The 20,727-nt window shown below is 40.6% G+C and overlaps 1 protein-coding gene across 1 annotated transcript in view; it reads right to left on the bottom strand.

Annotated features, from left to right (window-relative positions):
* Positions 1-4,375, bottom strand: part of CDHR3 (cadherin related family member 3) — a gene marked incomplete at both ends in the record, with an annotated part of 35,034 nt that extends 30,659 nt beyond the window's left edge. Inside the window, 2 exons of the mRNA XM_084269312.1 lie at positions 761-963; positions 4,306-4,375. Of these exons, the coding sequence (XP_084125438.1) occupies positions 761-963; positions 4,306-4,375 (273 nt within the window). The remainder of the gene's footprint in view (positions 1-760; positions 964-4,305) is intronic.
* Between the last annotated feature and the right edge of the window lie 16,352 nt (positions 4,376-20,727).

Below are 20,727 nucleotides of genomic sequence, written 5' to 3'. Positions count from 1 at the left end.
ACAGCTTTTAAAGACAATCTTCAGTGTCACTGTTTCAGACACACAAGTGAGTTATAGTGGGTTGACACATTATCATGCATCTGAACACTCATTGCCAGTTACAAATGTGAGCTAATACTTGCTAATTTATCCAGCAATGAAAATTAGCCTGAAGTAATAGAAATTGCTTTGCATTTGCCATAGGACAAAAGCACGCAATAGATAGAAATAGATCACAGATGTGTGGAAGTGTGATAACTTCTTACCTCGAGATAACTTCCTCGTGTGTCACAGCCTTAGTTCAGAATTAAATATGACTTTGATCTGACTCAGCTTACTTTATTTTGGAAATCAGTCAAATTCTTTTTAATTCTAGGAGAGAGTGGCCAAACAGAAGCTGCATGTGGGTTAACTAAACCTCTTTAATTCGCAGTGACTTCATAAAAATTAAGTTGAAAAACTACAGACAAATCCTCAAAACAGATGCAGGTTCTATATGTCCTTATTCACCTCTTATTTTCCAAAATTTACATTATTTTCTATCACAGAATAAATAAAATTATAGTGATTGGTGTTTTTTGCCGAGGTGCAATTAAAAATTCTAATCACTATTGCTAATCCTTTGTGATATCTATTACAGCATGTCCAAATACTACCACAGTCAGCATTTGCAACTCTTTTCTGATTAAAAGATGAGTCACTGTGCACTGTCAGTGCTCAGTAATCCAGGAAACATCTGCCTACGTGAGTGAACATTGCTCAAGCTGAACGTAAAACTCACCCTGTATTCGAGACCTCCTATTGATTCAATATCAAAAGCCTCTGCAAGTGGATTTGAATTTACTATGGTAGGCTGTATTGCAACACCTTCAGAAGACAATGGAGAAACTGTTACATTAAAGGTATAGACTGAAACACCAGCTGCTGCATTTTCTTCAACAGTCCTTGTTGCAGGTAAGCCCTTAAGCAACTGGGCTCTTCTTCCTGCAAGATGAAAATGAATGTAAAATTACTTCTGGGAATCTTAGGCTAGCAGGAGCACACAGCTTGTGCCAAAAGCTGCCATTAATGAGCACAAAATGGCCTGATTCTCCTTTTGCTTATGAATGGTGGCATTGCACAGTAGTAAATCCAGCACTAATGGCAAAAGAATCAATCTTTTCTCCAATTCAGTACTATGCTGTTGTCATCTAGAGTGGCTGATGTTAAAGTACTATTGTTACTGTAACGTTTGCCTTCATATATGCCTTTATATAGAAGCAAAGAAACCAAGCACGTTTCTATTATTTCATTTCACTCCCTGTGCTAATTGCAGCCTCTGTGCTCTAATCCCATCAAAAAGCACCATGAATCACACAGACACGGATGTTTAAAGAAGCATTTTTTCTGTGAATTATGCTGTCTACAGTGCCCATTTCCTCCATTTTCTTTCATTTCTGTTTCTAGCATAGCTATGTGCATCCTGGCTCACCAGTAGTGGGAGTTAGAAACAACTTTCAGATGTTGTGCTGTTGTGTCTTCTGCTTTGAGCATGGAAGAGCAACCTCCATTCCTTGGAGATGTGGGCCTCCAAAAAGCACCCTGAAGCAGCACAGCATGCTGTGATACCAAATGGTCTTAATGGTTTTATGTGAATTCCATCAGGCTTCTGGACTCCCCAGAACAAAACCTGTGCTTGCTCTTCTGTTTAGTGTGTGGGTTTTGTTACATCGACAAAGGCCTGTAGGTCTTTATCTCATGAAGAGTGTCTAGAAATCATAAATCTTTAAACTGGCAATGTACCTCAACATGAGACCACGGCAGGGCTCAATGTTGCTTGCGGGGCAGGGGCTTTGCTGGCTTGTCCAAAACACTTGCCAAGAAACCTGTCTGTGTTCAGTAAAACTTTGTACACGCTGTGTGCCAAGATGGAGCCAGTTACTACCAGCAATTACTGTAGCAAAAGCTCAATCAAGTCTTTATTTTTGATGGGCATCTGCAAAGCACAAAGCTCCTACAGGCACCAGTCAGAGGCCCCAAGGGCTGTAGTGTGTTTCCGCTTGGATGCTCATGCAGAGCCTGTAGCTTGGGGAACCTAATGCCAAGGGGAAAATCTGCTGCTTCTCAATACCTCTGTGGTGTGGGGCACAACCATCTCCCTTTGCCCCTTCTCATGTGGCTGGGAAAGGATGGCCCACATCAGCTACCACAGAGGCCCTCTAATTGCTGTTCCACCAACTGCAGCGGGATCTTTAATCTGTAGAGGGGACAGTTCAGCTCCAAAGCTTTCCAGTGATATTAGATGAAGCCTTGGTGACTTTCACCCAACTATCCATAGTCTTGTTTCCCTGCATCCCTAGCAAAATTTTAGAGAATTTTAGGGATAGAACATGTATGGCTTTTGTGTAATAGACATTGTTCCTATTACATGCCTCTAAAATAACCATTCCTTAAAGGAACAGAGAAGACTTAGGATCCCAGTGCCTTTGCTACATGAGAAGTAAAACGAATAGCACTAGGTGAGTTCACAAGACAAAGCATGGAGTCCCATGGTCCCCCTTCTTCGTCCATCCCACCCCAGGAGGCCCTTGTCCTTGCAGGGTTTCCTGAAGCACCTCTTACAGCAGCATGACTCCATCAGACACCTTCAGTTCCTCCTCCTGCAGCCTGCAAGACTAACTGCATTGTGGGGAGAAGGAGGGAACAAACTGGGTTTTGTTCAGAGATCTATCTGGGATTACTCTGGCATTTATGCAAAGAAAAAAGGCCCTGGGGTGCTCTGCAGATGGGTGAGGTACAGGCCAGGATGTGGGAGGCTGTGAGGTGGGAACCACCTGTAAGAGTTAATGTGAACAGGTCATGCTGACACCCTGCTAGGGCTGAGTTCAGCTGAGCCATTACTGAGTTAGGTCAGTAGAAGCAGGACCCAGTGAAGGACGTGAGTTTTTATCAATGGTCTTACACATTCTGGAAAACATCATCAACAAATGCCCATGCAAATGAGACTGAGCTGAGAGAGGCTTCCAGGGATACATTTCCACAAGTGGAAGTGAACTTTGAATATAATCTCCTTTGGATACTACCTGACAAATCCAGTTTTCTCTGCAAGCCACAGGTCATTAATGGAAACCATTCATAAAATCAAAGAAATCGTTTATAACATTTAGAAACTTAGAAAGAAAAAAGTTGCTATTTTCCTATTATCTCTAAAGATTTCATTGACTCTATTCAAGACTTGTCTTTCTAAATCATAAATTCTTCTTGCTCTTTATTTTCAACTGAAATTTGCAGTACTGCATCGAAACAGCTTCTTCTTCCAATTGATTTTACAACAGCCCTACCTTCATATCCACAAGTCCTTGCTTGCCTCCTTGCTTTGGAGAACAAAACATATCTGAAGCAATTTAACACATTATTTATCAGAATTATCAACTCCAAACATTGACAAAAGCTGAGTCCAAGACAAAGCAATCAGGAGACTCTCTTTGAGTAGCATATGTGCATTTAAGTTTTATTTGTGATTTGTTAGTGTTAACAGTGTGCTTGAGTCATGCCTTTAATCTTTTCTTTCTCCATAAGCACACGACTGCAGTTTGGAGATCTACTTTAAGTTGCTAATCTGCACATATTCATATTGGTGATTCTCCCAGGTTTTTACAGCAGGCAAAGATAGTGATATTACCCCATTCTGTTTGGTCCTGTTTTGTTGCTTGTTCCATTTCCACAAATAGAAATGTTAACAGTATTTGAGAGGGATAGGATGGGATGGGATGGGATAGAATAATTCCAGTTGGAAGGGATCTACAAGGGATCATCTAGTCCAGCTGCCTGACAATCTCAGGGCTGACCAAAAGTTAAAGCCTGTTGTTAAGGGCCAGTTCTTCACCCAGCACACCATGAACTTTGTCATCCCACATCTGGACCCTTGTCCAGAAGGATGCTGTGAGGGACAGAATCAAAAGCCTTACTAACCCCCACCCTCCATCCCCCCAAATTATATTCACATCCTTCCCTTCATCCACTAGGGATAATGCTGGACTATTAATATGAAATACTGTTTCTGGGAGAACTGACCTCCTTTCCCACTCCAAGACTATGATACTGAGCAGTGGCTACTGCACACTGAATTACCTCTTACAGCAAAGTGTCTTAGCAAGGAGTCATATCCACTTCTTCATTATAGTGCTGTAACCACTTGAGCTCAATCTATTTCGGTGGGAAAATAATTGTTCCTCGATTTTTTCCATCTGTGTCTGATCCCTAAATATGTATTATAAAGCTCCCAAGACAAAGTATAACAGCCAACAGTGTACTAAATTTAGCAACATAATGAAATCATGTTCTTACCAGATACTACTCCCAGCAAGATGAAGAGAAGGAGCATGCTCTTCATTATCTTTATGACCCAGTCCTTCATGTTCCCAGGATGCAAACTGAAGGAAGATCATGGTATGTTTTCCCTGGTTTACATCAGCTCCACCTAAATTCTTCCTCTTTGTCATGTTGTGGGAGTAAGAAACAAAACAAAGGACCCGTGTCTCTAAGGGAGTTTCTAAACACTGTCAGCTTGTTTGCTTGTCAGAGAACTGCTCCTTGCTGACACTCCATCCACAGACCTGGGCCACACGTGAGAAAACAATCATCAATAGTCCTTTCAAGGCAATCACTGTATTTATTCAAGCATTATGAAAAGAATCTAATGTGTTCTAAATCTGGAAATTCTGCACTGCTTTCATCACTCTGGCAAATGAGGTGCTTTCTTCACACATCAGGATCAATACTCTTACTTAAACCAAGAACCTGAAGTTTTCTCATCTCTCTGGGTGTCATATCAGACCACACACACTGCATACCTGGAGGTGAGATTGAAGCATATGCACATGATCATAGAATCATAGAATTCCCTGAGTTGGAAGGGACCCATAAGGACCATCAAGTCCAACTCTTGGCACCACACAGGGTGCATTGTCCAGACGCTTCTTGAGCTCAGTCAAGTTAACTTTGCTGTAGCTGTCAGAGGAACATCACTATGCAAAGTGCACTGGCAACTTTTTCTTTTCTTTTAATCTAAGGGTAGTCCTACCATTCTTTGTGGAGCATGATATAGAGGTGACACTAATACTGGAAATGGATGACAATATAGGTGCAATCAGCATCAACTCATAGAGTAATTTCAGCTTGAAGAGACCTCTGGAAGTCATCTAGTCAAAAGCCCTGACCGAAGCAGGTTTAAACAGATCAGGCTGCTCAGAGATTCATCTAGTTGTTCGCAAACACCTCCACACAAACTTAACAGCTCTGCTAAGAGGTAGAATTTAGAGATTCAGGTTTAACACAGCTCTGGAGAAACCACCATGATTTGTGAGTTAAGCTAGCATCTCTAGATGGATCTGCATGACACACTGTGGCTGTCCCAGTGAAAGCTGACAGCAGTCAGACAGCTCTGTCTGGTGCTTCTGTGTTTCGTGTAGCATGGGCACGCTAACTGAACATGACAAACATCAGCAGCTAGTTCAACGCTGGGGCAGGCACTGCCTACGCTTGCGGCACGCACACCTTAAGCTGCAGTACAGATGTGCCCTGGAGGACTCTGCTGATACAATGAAACATCAGTGAAATCTACTGATTGGAACTGAGCCATACCTACATTTCTGATACTGGTCTGGGGAATCATAAGAAATATCCATTTGATAGCTGATCTGCATCTATTGTAAAGTGCATCTAGGGCCTTGCCAAGTCCAGATGCAGCCTGGGTTTAAATGAATGGGGCCACACCGTATCATCTGGGAGCACATGCTGCATCAACCTGTAGTACTGAGGAAGCTAATCTTCCATTGCCCCAGGAAATGTGTGCCCAGACTTCATGTTAGTAAAAAAAATATGTGGAAAACCTCACCCTCAAATGACCTAGTTATGCTAATAAGATATTAATGTACTGTGCATGTATTTATATTGGCAGAAAGTCTAGCCTGTCCCTTTACCTACCAGATCATTGACTGTCCCCTAATATCCATTTCCTGTGTCCAGAAAGAATCTTTTGATCTGACTGGACATCTCACAAAGATGAAATCTGTGTGCACAAATATGAACCAGGCTTGTACAATAAGCTTGTGATCTTTTACCAATTAGCAGAACATTGTAATGCTGCTTGCTTTATTCCCTCCTTTTAGTTGTAATGCATAACCTATCCCATTATCTCTTTTAATCTTGAAAAATGTGTGCTAAGTTTTAAAGTAGTCAGTCTTTCAGATATGTATTTAAATCTGTTCAGTATCTAGCCTGAGTGGCAGGCTATGCTCTGTCTAGCTAAGCCTTTTCCAGAACTCAGAGGTCACAAGTTTTGTGCTTTATTGTCTTTCGCTTACTTCTTAATCTGTTTGGTTTGTTGTTTTTTTTTTTTTTTTGAGGTTAGCATTTGGGGGTTGGGTTCTTTTTCCTATATATTTTTAATTTCTTTGTGTTGTCCTTCCTTCATCTGAGAACCTATATAGATCCATTTTCAGCAAGAGTGTGGTGTCCATACACATAAATCAGACTTCCCTCTGCACATCTTGTGATAGAAACACCAGAGGATATGAGGGACATGGATGGCAAAGGCGTCAGGAATACAGATGTGCTTGAAATGCCAGCCTTTACCCAGCTTCACCTGGAAGTTCAATAGGTAATTGTTTCAGGTGCTATGTGAATACCAGTAGAGTAGGTAATTTCTGTTTTCTTTCTAAAAGCTGTCTCCAGGAAGCTCAAGTAGTCCCTGATAAGCCTCATGGTTCAAGCATGTTGTGAGGACACACTGTAGAGGTGACCAGGGAGACAGGGGGAAGAGCCAAGTGTAGCACACAGGGAGGGAGGAGAGTGCAGTAAAATAGGCAGCTCAGATAGGTGGAATGAGTATGAGCAGAAAGGGCTCTGTCTCCTCCTTCCTTCAGTAACTGCCAGTATCTCTTAATATCTTCCTTAGATCCCTCTTGTCCCATATTTCTCAATGGAATGGATTTCTGTGGTTCTCTGACTTATCCTACCAAGTAAGGCATAAGGTGAAAAAGCAGCCAGAGTTAAAAGACAGCCCCAAATAGGTTGAAAAATCAAGTAGAGATAATTATATGGATATCATCAAATATAGAGCTTGTTAGGAGCAGATGAGTTAGGAAAAGGTGAGCAAGGAAGAAGTTCCCTGGGGAGGCTGGCAACAGTAGCTCTGCTGGTGCAAGAAGGTCAGGAATGAGATTCCTGGGAATATAAAGCAGCTAGATAAAAAGAGGTCAAGGCAGCATGAGCAAGAATGCAGCCAGGGAGTTTGCAAGCAAAATAGAGGGAAGAAAAATTAATTGGAGCAAATTAAATGGTCAAGGAACAAACTGGGGTTTTAATCATTCCTTGGTTTGCAAGATTATTTAAAAACTGGCCATTTTAGAGCCATGCAGAAAAAATGCACTACTGAAGTCTTCTGTGTGATCAAGTTAGGTGGAGAATATAAGAAAGAAGCTACATCTTTCAAGAAGTTAAAGAATCTTGGTTCCAGGGGAAAGACCAACAGATCAGACTGAGAAAGACTGCACTGGTCTGGTCTTAGGTTGCAGAGAGAAAGAACGTGGGAAGTGAGGGATATTGGGTGGGACAGAGAAGAACTTGATGTGCAAGCTTTCAATTGTCTGTCCTCAGGAAAGTGAGGGATTTTAACAGAGGCCAGCGTCAGAGGAGGAGTCTACTTGCATAACAAAATGTGCAGATTCAGGACATTAATCTTGTTTCTAGGCATTTAATTCTCAATGAACTTCCAGTCTGTCAATAGGAAAGAAATGTTCTCTCACTTTTCAAATGCATCAGAGGTTCGAGACATAATTTTCCCATTAATGGTTATTTCAGCCAGACTTTTCTGCATAGTCAACTCACAGGAAAGGAGACATTTTGCTCCTACTGTGGTAATTACTCACCAAAAATTGAGCAACCTAAGGAGAATTTTCACACATCTGATCCAACCTCAGTTCAGAATTATTTATAAATGTTATTTCATTAATTAAATTACCTAGACACTCAGGTTTTACTTTCATCTCCTTTCTCTTTAAACAGTACAGCTTCTCCATCTGCTACCTTGGTAACCTAAAATATTAAACAGTTCCTTAGCATCCCACACCAAAAATTTATGCACTAGTTCATTTGATTTCTCAGCTAAATTTCCTATGTACCATTTGTGAGTGACAAGAGCAAACAAAAAGTCCTGAGTACTACCCAGGCTACCTTAATCTCACCTAAAGCAATCCCAGTTTAGACATGCAAAAAGGTCCCAGGCAGGTATCTGGGCCATCTCTTTTCTAGCATTGACTTACATTTACATAAACCCACTAGTCACCTCCCTGACAATTAACTTGATTTGTCTGTCAATAAGAAGTAATTCCACCCCACCAAGAGCTTTTTTGGGGATGCAGATTTAGGTAAAGAAAGGATAAAAATCTGGGTAAGTACACACAGAAGTCTGAAAACATTGCTGAAAAGTTCTCCTATTGCTGCAGCAGTTATATATCCAAGGGGTGAAAGCATTTGCTGGAGAAGAAGGAATTGTGGGAATCTGTCTTTTCCAACAAAGAATTTGGGCACTTACTTAATTAGGAGGACTGGGAGTATGTAAGGCATCAAGATAGTGGAGATTGTTCTGACCCTTCCTATTTCCCTCCACTCTATCTTGACAAATCCGGACTGAGACTGACAGATGATTACATGGACAGAAGTTCAAGAAAGCTCCAGATGTACTCAAATCCTCCCTTACAAGAGGTCAAGTGACTTCTCCAAGGCCACACAGAAAGTCCAGAAAAGCCAAAGTTCTTGGTCCAAAAAGCTCAATTATGAAGACTGTGAGAGACCATGACTGTAAAAAGCACATTGCTGTCAAATGTCTTTCTCTTGAAGAAGTTCTTATGCTGCCTAAAAGTATTAGATTTTCTTCCGTGTTAACACAACATGGAAATCAGTGAAACACAAACTTCAATATTCATTCACCTGAGCAAAAGTAGATGTTATCAGTGCAAGACTGTGTTTTGTCGTTTAAGATCAAAAACATGTGATGGTGCAGAACATTCAATACCTGTCAGAAATTATGTCCTTTGTCCATACCAGTGATGTATGTTGCTTTAATTTTAATTGTGTGATTTCTTTTCATAAACAGTTCTAGTGCAAGTAGAGATTCAGTGGAAAATGTGTCAAGGCCAATGAAGTCTTCTTTCTGACTTTCCTGGATATTGGATCAGAGCCTGAACCCATGTGGCAATACCTTGTACCTCAAGATACAGTATTTACTGAACATTACAAGTTTGTTATTGTAATTGCTTGGCCACCTGAGCTGATTGGTAAATATATAAACAAGGATGTGAAGTAGCAAATTATGCAAATGCAACAAGAAAGAATGCTCTGGGCAAACATGGGTTCAGAAACTCTGAGGTTTCTATGTACACAGTGTGATGCACTTCTCTTGGTCAAGTATTTTCATATATCACCAAGAAGTACATAAACAGGTCTTTGCATCATGAAACATACTATATCTTATTTAGTTTATTATCAAATGGGATTTGATTGTATTATTCAAAAGCAACCTTGTATTTTGCCGCAAATATTTTCTGTTGACTTTGGGGGATAAGAAAAGAAAGAAAAATGCAGTATGGAATTACCAGAAAAGAGCATGGCAGGGCACAGAGCCAGGACTCAGTTGGGGGAGTTTCACTTGGAGGTGGACAGTCTTTTACACCTTGGTTCCTCCATCCTTTGAACAGAAGGAGTGAGAATAATTCAATACTTCCCAACAGGATGAAATTTTGTTTATGGTTTCAAGAACTTTGAGCTCTTCAGCTTGGCTCTGTAGCTCTCTAGGGTGGCAGAGCAGGGGCATGTGATGAGAGGAGGGCATGTAGCTCCAGTTTTGCTTGGGATACCAAGGCTGTGGTGGGGACTGACTGTGCAAGGTCCCTGAGGTGCCACGGTGTATTACAGCCATCTCCATTCACCTCTCTCAATGGCTGTGTTTCCCCAGAGGCACTGGTCAGAAGTAGCTCTATGTTTTCCTTCTTTTATTTCTGAATCAGATGTAGTACAAACCAATAGCAAATCTATACCTCGGCTGCTCGCTTCATACTTGATTTTGTTTTTCCTCAGTCCTCATTCTTTTCTGTCTTGTCACTCCAGCTTCCAGGGAGCTTTGCCTGAAGCCCCAGAGGGTGTTGAATTGATTAATTTCTCCTCAGCAGATTGTAGCATAATAATAGCCCATAGATGGGAGAGGACATTCTCCTCCAGGTATTGACATAGGAAAGCCAGTGAAGAAAATGTGGCTTCTGCCCTCCTCTGTGACTGTACCTGGGATCTAGAAGACATGTAAGGGAGCAAGGAGGGACTTTTTGCTCTCTTTTTATTTCACAGTATAAGCTATGGTTTGTCTGATGGACTGAAGTGCCTGAAAGAGAACAATACTCTTTTGTGGGGGACCTTAAATAACTGTAAGGTGACTGCTTAGGGCTCTGTGTGTCTGATGTTCTTGCGAGCTTCTCTCTCCATCAAAGGACTATCCATCAGCTGACTGATAGTAACTGCAGTGCTTACAGAGTCCCAGTCCTAATATTACCATCGATCAGACAGCATGCAGCAGCCTAATACCATCCAAGGATCCGGTGTACCCTTTTTGCTTCTGCTCCATTCTTGCACTTAGCAGTACCCAACACAGCAATCATAGAATCATAAAATGCTTTGGGTTGGAAGGGACCTCAGAGATCTTCTAGTTCCACGCCCCCTGCCATGGGCAGGGACACCTTCACTAGATCAGGTTGCCCAAAGCCCCATCTAACCTGGCCTTAAAGACCTCCAGGGACGGGGCTTCCACAACCTCCCTGGGCAACTTGTTCCAGTGCCTCACTACCCTCATAGTAAAGAGTTTCTTCTTAACATGTAACCTAAACCTACCCTCTTTCAGCTTGAAGCCATTACCCCTTGTCCTATCATTACAATCGTTGGTGAACAGTCCCTGGTGAACAGTCTCTCTCCCACTTTCCTGTAGGACCCCTACAGGAAATTGCAACATTGGAATGCTGCTATACCACAGTTTACTCAGCTACATCAGCCATGAAGGCAGAGACTGGAGAGACAGAGGACTGAAGCTGGGGCTGTGAAGTGTGAGATAGTGAAGGGAAATGGTACAGAAAAAGATGGATGTCTGCTAGGAAATTTGAGGAGTGGAAGAAAGAAAAAGTTGGGGCATGTGAGGCTGGGGGCCTGATCTGACGACACAGAGATGTGCAGTAAGTTGTTGAGTTTAGATGATGCTCGTTTTATCTGAGAAGAGGCACAAATGAAGAAAAAAAAGCCACTTCGAAGTGACATAAGGCAACGTTATATCAGAGTAATGACTTTACAGAGTCTACCACCACAGCAATCCACAAAAGGCAGCATGAAAGCATTGCTGTGCTCCAGATGCAGATACTTCTCGCCTGTGTTTTTGCGCATCCATACCATGGAACAGCCTGACACCAAAAGAGCTTTCTTAATGAAAGAGAAGATGCCACACAGTAAGTGTACTGTCCAACAAAAGCTTTGACAGAGAACTGTGAAGCTATGAAGGTAGGTAGGTGGGTGAGTGCACACAGAGAAAAGAAACCTCTGCAGCCCAGACTGACTGTAGTCACATAAAGCTTGGCTGCTATAACATAAGCTAACAAGGAAACAAGGTCAGAATATGTCCCTTAGCTGTGTATGGCTCCCCTGACCATTGCTGGAGCTGAGGGAATATTGCCATCTAGTGCCACACAGAAATCCAGCTGTCTAAACAGAAAAGAGCCATTTAATTCATGTAGGCAATGCTTATAAAGCACACTAAAGCCCAGGAACATAATGTGCCAGGGACATCATTTTGGTCAGTGTCTCTGCCAAGTTTGCTATTGAAACTGGTACATTTTCTCCTTCAAAAAATGACAGTGTGTTGTGGGAACTGAGTCATAACACTTTGGAGGAAAGACCCTGTTCACAGTCGTTCCGAGGTTGTGAAAAAAGTGCAGAAGTGCTCCCAGTGTTTTAGCACCTAGCAGTCAGAATGATGGATGCTGTTTAAGTTGGGATTTAGCTTACCTACCTTGAAATAATTAAAACATAGACCTGTATATGTTGATGTGATGTGGTCACCTTAGGCTTTCTTTATTTCTTTTGGAAACAAAGAGGCACTACTAGGGCACGACCAATGTGACCAACTTCAGCCATCACCTTTAGGAGGGGAAGCGCTGTGCTTTCGAAACACCTGTTTCTCCGCAGTGACAGTAAAGGGGTTTTGAGATGGCAAGCTCTGATGTTCAGATCCCTCCAGCCCCTGGTGCTGTCTCTCAGTGCTATTTTTTAACCAGGTAGGCATTCATTTTGATGACCTGTAGGAAAAATAAATACTGCTTTCACACTTGTAAAAAACATGATCTCAGTGGTTCGCATCCAGGCGAGGTGACATGTACTCACACAAGAGTTCCCACTGACCACAGTGGGAACAAGTGCTGGCCTACACCATATTGCACTTGCTGATAGGCAGGCATGCTGGACCATAACATCTTTTATATTTCCCTCTGTGTGCAACAGCATTATGAACTTCCTCCCACTGACATACCAAAAAGAGCTCTTAGGAGTGACAGAGCAGTTCAGTTCCCCTCAGCCAAGACCCTGCTGAGCCAGAGATGAGGCATTTTTTAATCAGTGCATATGTTTGAGATACTTTTAATGAGGCCATCAACTCACTTATCTGTGTTACCAAATACGTGCCAGATTATAACAATTTTCAGCCATTGCCCATCTGGAGCAGATTCAAACCAGTGGTTGATTTTCAAAAGCAATTTGAAAATCAAAATCAATTAAGCAATCAAATCTTCCAGCTGCAAACGATGTCCAGATTTTCAAGCCAGCAGTGTAATGTTTATATATGTTGACTTAAAATTACTTAAATGTCCCACCACTACCTCTGACTTAATTGCCATGTTATTGTTTGTGGTTGTGACTTTCCCACTATTTCTACCCACTAACCATGTAAGGAAAAGGATTAAATCACAGAGGGAATCAGAGTCAATAATGGAAAAGAACTACATTTTTCAGACTGGGAAGGGTTAGAATATTTCAGACACCTGTTTTCTTTTAAACAGCATGAGTTGAAATTAAACAAGAGGCTGGTAAATGAATTTGCTTATATTTAAAAAAAATATTATTTTACACTATCAAATATAAATGTTTATAGGGGGGGTTTACTTTTCTATGGAGATTTTAAATATGCTGCAAAAAATGTGTATCACAAGTTCCCTCAAATGAGGAATTATTTGTCTCTCAATTAACACTGGTGTATAAAATTATTGATGTCAAATTCTGCCAGGATTTTTAGGGGTATTTTCTTTGATTTAGAGGAAGGTTCACTTAGCAAATTCCATACATGTGGTATCAGAGAAGTAAATATCTGCACTGCCCTAAGTATCCATAAATAATGTTGAATTAAAATTCCATCTAAAAAGGAACCTGAGAAGCAAGGTTGGTCATTTATAAATACACTGTAAAGCACCTATAAATGTGACTTTCTAAACCCCTCATTCATCGTCTCAGTTCCCCATAGCTAAGATTAGCTAAAAAATCTAAGTTAACAGCTTCCAGAAATAAATACCAAAAAGCTGGCAGCAAATTCTGGAACTTCCCCATACCTCTTAGTCCATGGGGACACAGACTGACCTTTCAGATGCAACATAAACCCAGCTGATTTCCTCAGGCTTTTGCCTGAAATGAAGGATAGCTCAGACAATTTGGGTGTTCTAGGCAGGCAGGAAAGGATTACTAACATTAGCTCAATATCTTAATTGCAGTACTTAAGAGGCTGCATACTTGCCTAAAGCTGGATGCAGCACAGAGAGAAGGCTCTCGCTCACTTCACTGTGTTCTGGGTTAGCCTTTTAGGTTTGAAGGAGCTGGGGAAGTGGCAGGAAGGATGGACATTTTCCCTGCTGGCACAACCTGTCACAGCTCTACCGACATTTGCACCAGCCAAGCCTTTACCCCAGGACATGCACAGCTTTATGAAATTATGACAAATTCACAAATTATTTTCCTAGGCTAAGGGACAGCTGTGAGATGACATGCCAAATCTCTTTAAGAATCAAGAGGTGGATACCCCAAAAGAGTCGCACACCCAGCAGTCAAGTGGGAGAGGCAGTCTTAATGCAAAGAAAGTACATGGAATCATAGGACAGATCAGGTGGGAAGCATGCTCAACAACAGCAACTATGCATCTTCCAGATCCATTGACACCAATAGCAGGCAGTGGCCATTAGCCAGTTTGCTTCACTGGTATTTGCAAACCTCTGAGACTGTTTCCTTGCATAAACCATTTTTCTGGACACGGGCATTTTTCTTGACAAGACCAGCCTAAGCTGTAGAGTCCACTCAGTTGTTTCACCTCAGCCTGGGCTACCCCAGGCAATGTGCCCGTACAACCACTGGTGTTATCACACAAGGCACTGGATCCACGAATTAATGCTGGATAAGAACTGAGTGGATGACAGAGCCAGGAACAAATGGCTAGGGAATAGCGGGTCTGGGCAAGAAAGTGCATGTGGAACCACAGCCTAAAACACTGTCTTCATTTGTGTCCAGAGCCTATGGAGTAATGCTGGTCCAGATTGTGGGATACAAGGATTTACAGACCCTAAAACCTCAAGGGCTGTTGCTGTTTTGTGAATACAGAAACTTAGCCATGCTTCCATTTGATGTTTAGCACTTCTCTTTAAAATATATACCACCAGCTTTTTCTGTTGAATTATATGCTCTGTGAAGTATCAGAAGAGCAGTCACCATGTCCCAGCTAAATGGTTTGTTGGTAGCAAATTACTTTATATTCTTAGGCAAAAAGAATTTAATCAAGTGTCAGAAACAAACTACATCTTGACAGATTAGTGGAGTTGCTGCTGTTAAAATAAATTTGTTGCCAGATTTGTTTACAAAACTTCTCTTTCAGGGATGGGTGAACTTCCTGGAATTTGCCAATCTTTTGAATAAATATTGTGGAGGATTTGTAAAATGAGAATTAATTAAACTTTTCCTCTGAGTGTAAACCAGGCATTCTGCTCAGTGTTAAAAATTGATTGCAAGCAAAGGGAATTTTTTGGGGAGAGGGTGGAGAGGCAAGGAAATCTGAGTATTCCCTTTCCTTTTCCAAACAAAATTTGGGATATGATAACTATGACTAATGCAGGAATTGTAATTTATACATTAGATTTTATATACCCCTTTTTAACTTTCTTCACAGTTTTGAACTGAGCTCAGTATGATTGACTTCACCTTTCAGATCCCTCAGAGGTTTGTTTCTTTTTCTACCAGTCTTTTTGGTTTGGCTGTTTCTGTACAATACGTGGCAGATGTGTTCATTTCTGCATACAGGGCTGCTACATATGATTTATGTTGCTCTATCAGTTTGGATGGGTGGTATCCCCATCCCAGATATTTCTGAAAGGGCCAGAGAGAAAACAAGGATAAGTATTTGCATTCTACCTTCTCCCTCACTGCAAGTTGGGTTTTTTGGTGGCATTTTGAAGGGAAGTGGGCGGGAGGGGGAGGCATTGTTTGTGGTGTTATTTTTTTAAGTTATCACGGGGAAAATATTCTTCATTTACCAAACAGCAAACTTTCTGCTCTTTCATGTATAAAGTCAAGAAACAGTCATTAAAGATCCCACCTATTAGAATGATTTTGCTGTGGCTCCACTGGAGAGGAAATGCAAAGACACTACTCTGCTAATGACGAGACAAACAAGCCTCTCATTCAGACTAAGAGGTTTTTTATACTTTTTTGGTCAAGTGCCACTAACCTGAAAAATTAGTCTTTGACAAAAGCCTTCTGCAGCTACCATTTGGAAGATATTATTTCTGACAAAGCCAGTGGCAGATGTCAGTCTGGCAACAGACAGTCTGCCGATGGCAGCAACAACTTGAGGGACACAAACATCGTTGTCCAGGTAAATTAAGCACACGGGCCGTCAGTTGGTAGGTCCTACAGATAAAATACAGAAGAGTCCATGGACTTCACAAAAGACACAGGATTTTAAAAGCAAGTAGCATTCAGTCTTTCTTCATATGATTCTTTGATTCTTTATATGTCAAACCAGGAGGACTGGTTCTTCTCAGTTTCCTTTCCCTAAAAAAAAAAAAAATCCAGCTTTTGAAATTATCATGATTGGTCTTAAAGGTGTGATCAGTCAGAACTACCATACACTGCTGCTGTGCTAATTAAGTTAAATTCCACTGAGTCCATCCTTACAAAGCCTTCCTGGGTGCATTTGAGCAGTGTTTCCCATGGTTATATGTATGAAGCTGCATGTTGGCAGGATGGATCAGCATCTCTGTTTTAAAGACAGCCCCAAGCTTTTGCTTAAAGAGGCTAACACTGCTGCTAACAACTAGGAAATCCTGGCAGATAGTCCACATGAATATCTCTGTCTATATTTGCACAATGTCAAGCACACTATCAGCACGGAATAAATAATAATCATAGAAACCTGGAGTCAGCCAGGAAATAGCTGTGAATGAGACATTCATATTTTAAAAGTTGAAACTGCAAAATTGTCTTGTTATGATTCTGGGAAAACTGTTCTTTTCTTTTTTCCCTGTTATCTTCTTTTCCTAAAGAAGAAGAAATGCTAATGCCACTGCTGAAGGTACAAACCCAAAGTTTTCTTGTTCCTGTATTACCAAGTTACACATCTGAAGTGTCCTGCTTGCTCAATAGAAAAATCCCTTCAAGGAGCAACATGAAGAACAGTCCTGATTTTAAGCCAAAGAATACATGTCTAAGTAAAAAAAAAAAAACCAACCCAATAAAATAAATTAAAAAATGGAACTGGAATATAAATTTATTATATGGGAGAAGGGGGGAGAGCAGCTGAAAAACAGTTCCACTAGACTATCTTGCTCTTGATAATGTCTGGAGAAAGTCAACTTTTTTCTAAATATGATTGAAACTCCATGTTAAAAGGGATTTATATGAGTCATAAATCTTTAAAGTAATGAGCAAAATTCATGGGGAATTCAGTCTCCAACTTTATAAAAATAATAAAGGGCAACTCCCTTTGGTAAAACAAGTTGGATTCGTTAAGTCTTATTTAATTTAGACTATTGACAAACATTCAGGGTTGCTCTTTCTTCATAAAAGAATCAATTATATCTCCTCTATTGAAGTGTAAGGCTCCTATAGTATACTAAGCATATTTCAAGACTGTATTTTTATGGTTACAGATGAAAAGAAACAGATTGCTAAGGTACTTTGAAATCTGCTTTTATAATCGCTGCCAGGGATACATGTACAAACATTTTTTTCACCTATTGGTCATCTTTAACAGAAATACTAAAAGATCTGAGGAATGCCTGACTATAATCAAATTGCAATTAAGTTAAGTTAGTCCAGGAGCATTTTTCAAAAGATATAATGGCAAGGATTATAAAGGAGAAGAATAAACTGAAAACACAGAATGCCAAAAATCACCATCTGCTGAGATGATGAAGTATCATGCTCAAAGCTGTTAAGGTGTTACTAGAGCTTTTGTATGTTACAACATTAAACAGTTAATTTCAGTTCATGGGTTTTAAGTAAAAGGACTGGGGACTGCTTTTTACCATAGCAACCACAAAAAAATCTCTTACAGCATGTATGCAACGCGTGCCAACAAAAAAGCAAAGAAAATAAATATATTTGGAATTCAGCATTTAAACTATAATCATTCGGAGAAATTTCTCTTTCCAAATTTCCATTCAGAGTAACCTGGAAAGAATAAGACATTCGCTCCAAAATTACCAGAAGTCATTCCTGAGGGACAAGAAGATGTACTGGATCCTGTATCTTATCTCACTAACAACTGTTAAGATGACTCCTGCTGCTTCGGTAAGCAGAGTAGGGAAGTGAATGGATAGAAAAGAAAGGAAAACTTACACCATCTCACTGATGTGGGGCCACTTGTTCTGCAGGCAGGGTATGGGTATAAATGAGTCAGGCAAGATCACACACATACTATTGTTACTTCTGCCACTCCAACCATTTCTGTTGTGCACTGAGGTCAGCCTAATTGTGCTCTTTTAGCAGGAGAAGCAAGTGAGGGTGACAGCATTTCTGATTGTTTAATCCCAAGTCAGGTCAAGTTTGAGAGAAGGACCAGAGAAAAGGACAGTAAAATGGCAATGATGTCATCATACCTTAAATATTAACACATGACATTTTGATAGTGATAGAACTTCTTATCCATGTTCTCTTTTGAAATAAAATGCTGATGAGTTCAACCATCTTTCCAGACATGGTTCAGTTTTGATGGAATTGTTACTTTGATGTATGATTCTCCTTTGCAAAGGCCAGATAGCTGTAGGGGCAGCAGATTGGAGAGGCAGCCCAGAAAACTACCTGCAGCAGTTACCTAAAAGGTGAGATAGGCAAGTGAAAAGCAAGAAAGGGCAAGAAAGAGGAGGTCCTGCTGGTTGCTGTATCCAGAGGATACTCTATGGGCAGGAGACAATAGGAAGGACTGAATTTCACCAGCTCTGAACTAACTAAAGGTTTGAATAAGGAAATGTTTTTAAAACATCTATGGTAACTGCTGAAAACAATTATGTCTGTGGTATCTGCCAACTCTCATAATTATCTGCTGTTGTTTTAAAAGTGTGTATGGGAAATTCTGCAAAATCTAGGACCAATAATCCCATGGCTGACACAGCATGCTCTTAGACACTTAAACCACAAATGTAGTGTGAGACCTGAACAGCACAGTTGGCTACATTAAGATTCAGATTGATAAAGACAGACTGAGGGGGTTTTGTCAGCTGATGCAAAAATTTCCATAGGCAAAAATATTAAACCCTGAATAAATGGGGGAAATCACCCATATAAAAGCACATTCAGGACCTAGAAGTGCCCTTTGAGCTTTCCCCCTACAAATATAGAAGTCATGTTGATGGTTCCATGCACCCATAAGTTTTGAAATGACCATTTCTTACCCCTTCAATGTATATGCATCCTTCTATTTCAAGGAATTCATACTGTAATGCTATTAAACGTTGTGTTTATCAAGGGACTGTTGCTAGGTCTTTTCACCACCGTAACTCACTCTGTTTACCTACAGCTTCTAACTTCATATTTGTCTTTGTTTATAACAGCATGACATAATTTTTGCTCCACCGGGCAAGAACAACTTGAGAAATACTTAAAAGTGCCCAATGCTACTGTGACGTGAACACATAACGCAATAAACTGCCGCTCCTTATGCTACTAATAGATTTGACTGAATTGTATCATTGTGCTAATTATAATGATGTCTGTGACACAAAAAAAGGCTCCCCTGTTCTTGTAAACCTCTTGCCATAGAGAACTGACAGTCAAAATACACATAGACAAATAATCTTCCATGAGATTTATCTGAAATTGAATCACAAATTGATCAGATTATAATTTTATGCTGATTTTTAGGGTTTTCTTTCTTATAACAGTAATTTTCATCAGTCTTTTAACCTTTGCATATACCAGATGTCACATATCAAGTATCTAGAAAACAAAACTTGATTTGGAGCTGCATCACTGGAGGTTATTAGCCAGGTTAAAAACTTGATGGCTATGAATGTACTAAGGTTTTCTTAATCTGAACCTGGAAAGTTACAATCTTAGCTACTATATGTTTCAGGAGTGTACACCCTTCATAGGCAACATGGGATATTTTTAATAATGTCTCAACTTTAATTTTGTCCTCTTGACTAGCTGTGTTTTTCCATTTAACCCCAGAGTATCATTAGTATCATGTGCTTATGTTTTATGTGGTTGGAGGAAATAGTGCCTTAGGAACACTCATCAAACCATAGGTTTCAAATAAATAGACTACCAAACAACAACCTATTTATATCATTAAGAGGAGGATCTAATTAAAAAATTCTTTAGGTCAGTGAGACCGTAACTAAGGTCTATCCACATCTGGTCTCTGCAACCATATTGCCTTTGTAAAATGTCTGGTGAAGAGTGATGTCTGAAGCATAGGGCAGCCTGTGAGATATTTTGAAGGACAATGGTATCTAAACCACCTCTTGTTGCATGTAAGCCAATGCTTAAATATCAAACATATTTTTAAACTTGGTTGCCTTTACATCACTCACTGTGCCCAAATTCCTGCTAAGGCCTTTGGGATCCGTTTAAACTGATACAGAATTTGCAGTCCTTATCAGAAGATACTACCTTGGACTCTTCCAGATTGGGGTGGAAATCTTATCAGGACAAAGCTCTTCACAAAGTTAACATGTCAATGTGAGGAGCTGCAAGAAACTTCCCTGGACAATACGTAAGACACAATTGATTTCTTGCACTGCACTTCTAGCCTTAGCTAGAAATACAAGATAAACAGGCTTGCTTTCTTCTGTGATTTCAACATGTCTGCTTCCTGTACAGGCTGGAAATAGGACATACCTTAACAACAGTCAAAATGTTTCAGAACCTCAAGCATGGTGTGATCTGAGCCAGCTTCTGGACCAGTGAGGGCTTGGAGAGCCATACGAGCAGGCTAGGCACGCTCTGCTATCGACTGACTTAGGGGACCTCCACAAAAGGTATCTCACTTTGACCCTCACTCAAACCTCTTCTCTGAGTGGCCCCAAACTTCCAGAACCAGGCTGAAGTAAACTCAAGTGACTCCTAAATGCTGAGGGACAGTCCCTCCTGCCTTAAATCTTTATTTCATTGTTCAAGCAGCCCTTGGGGTACCTCCCCTCAGATCTGTCA

Source organism: Gallinula chloropus, assembly GCF_964237585.1.
Source record: "Gallinula chloropus genome assembly, chromosome: 1".
NCBI lineage: Eukaryota > Metazoa > Chordata > Aves > Gruiformes > Rallidae > Gallinula > Gallinula chloropus.
The sequence above is the reverse complement of the archived record's forward strand: the minus strand, read 5'-3'. Positions and strand labels throughout refer to the sequence as shown.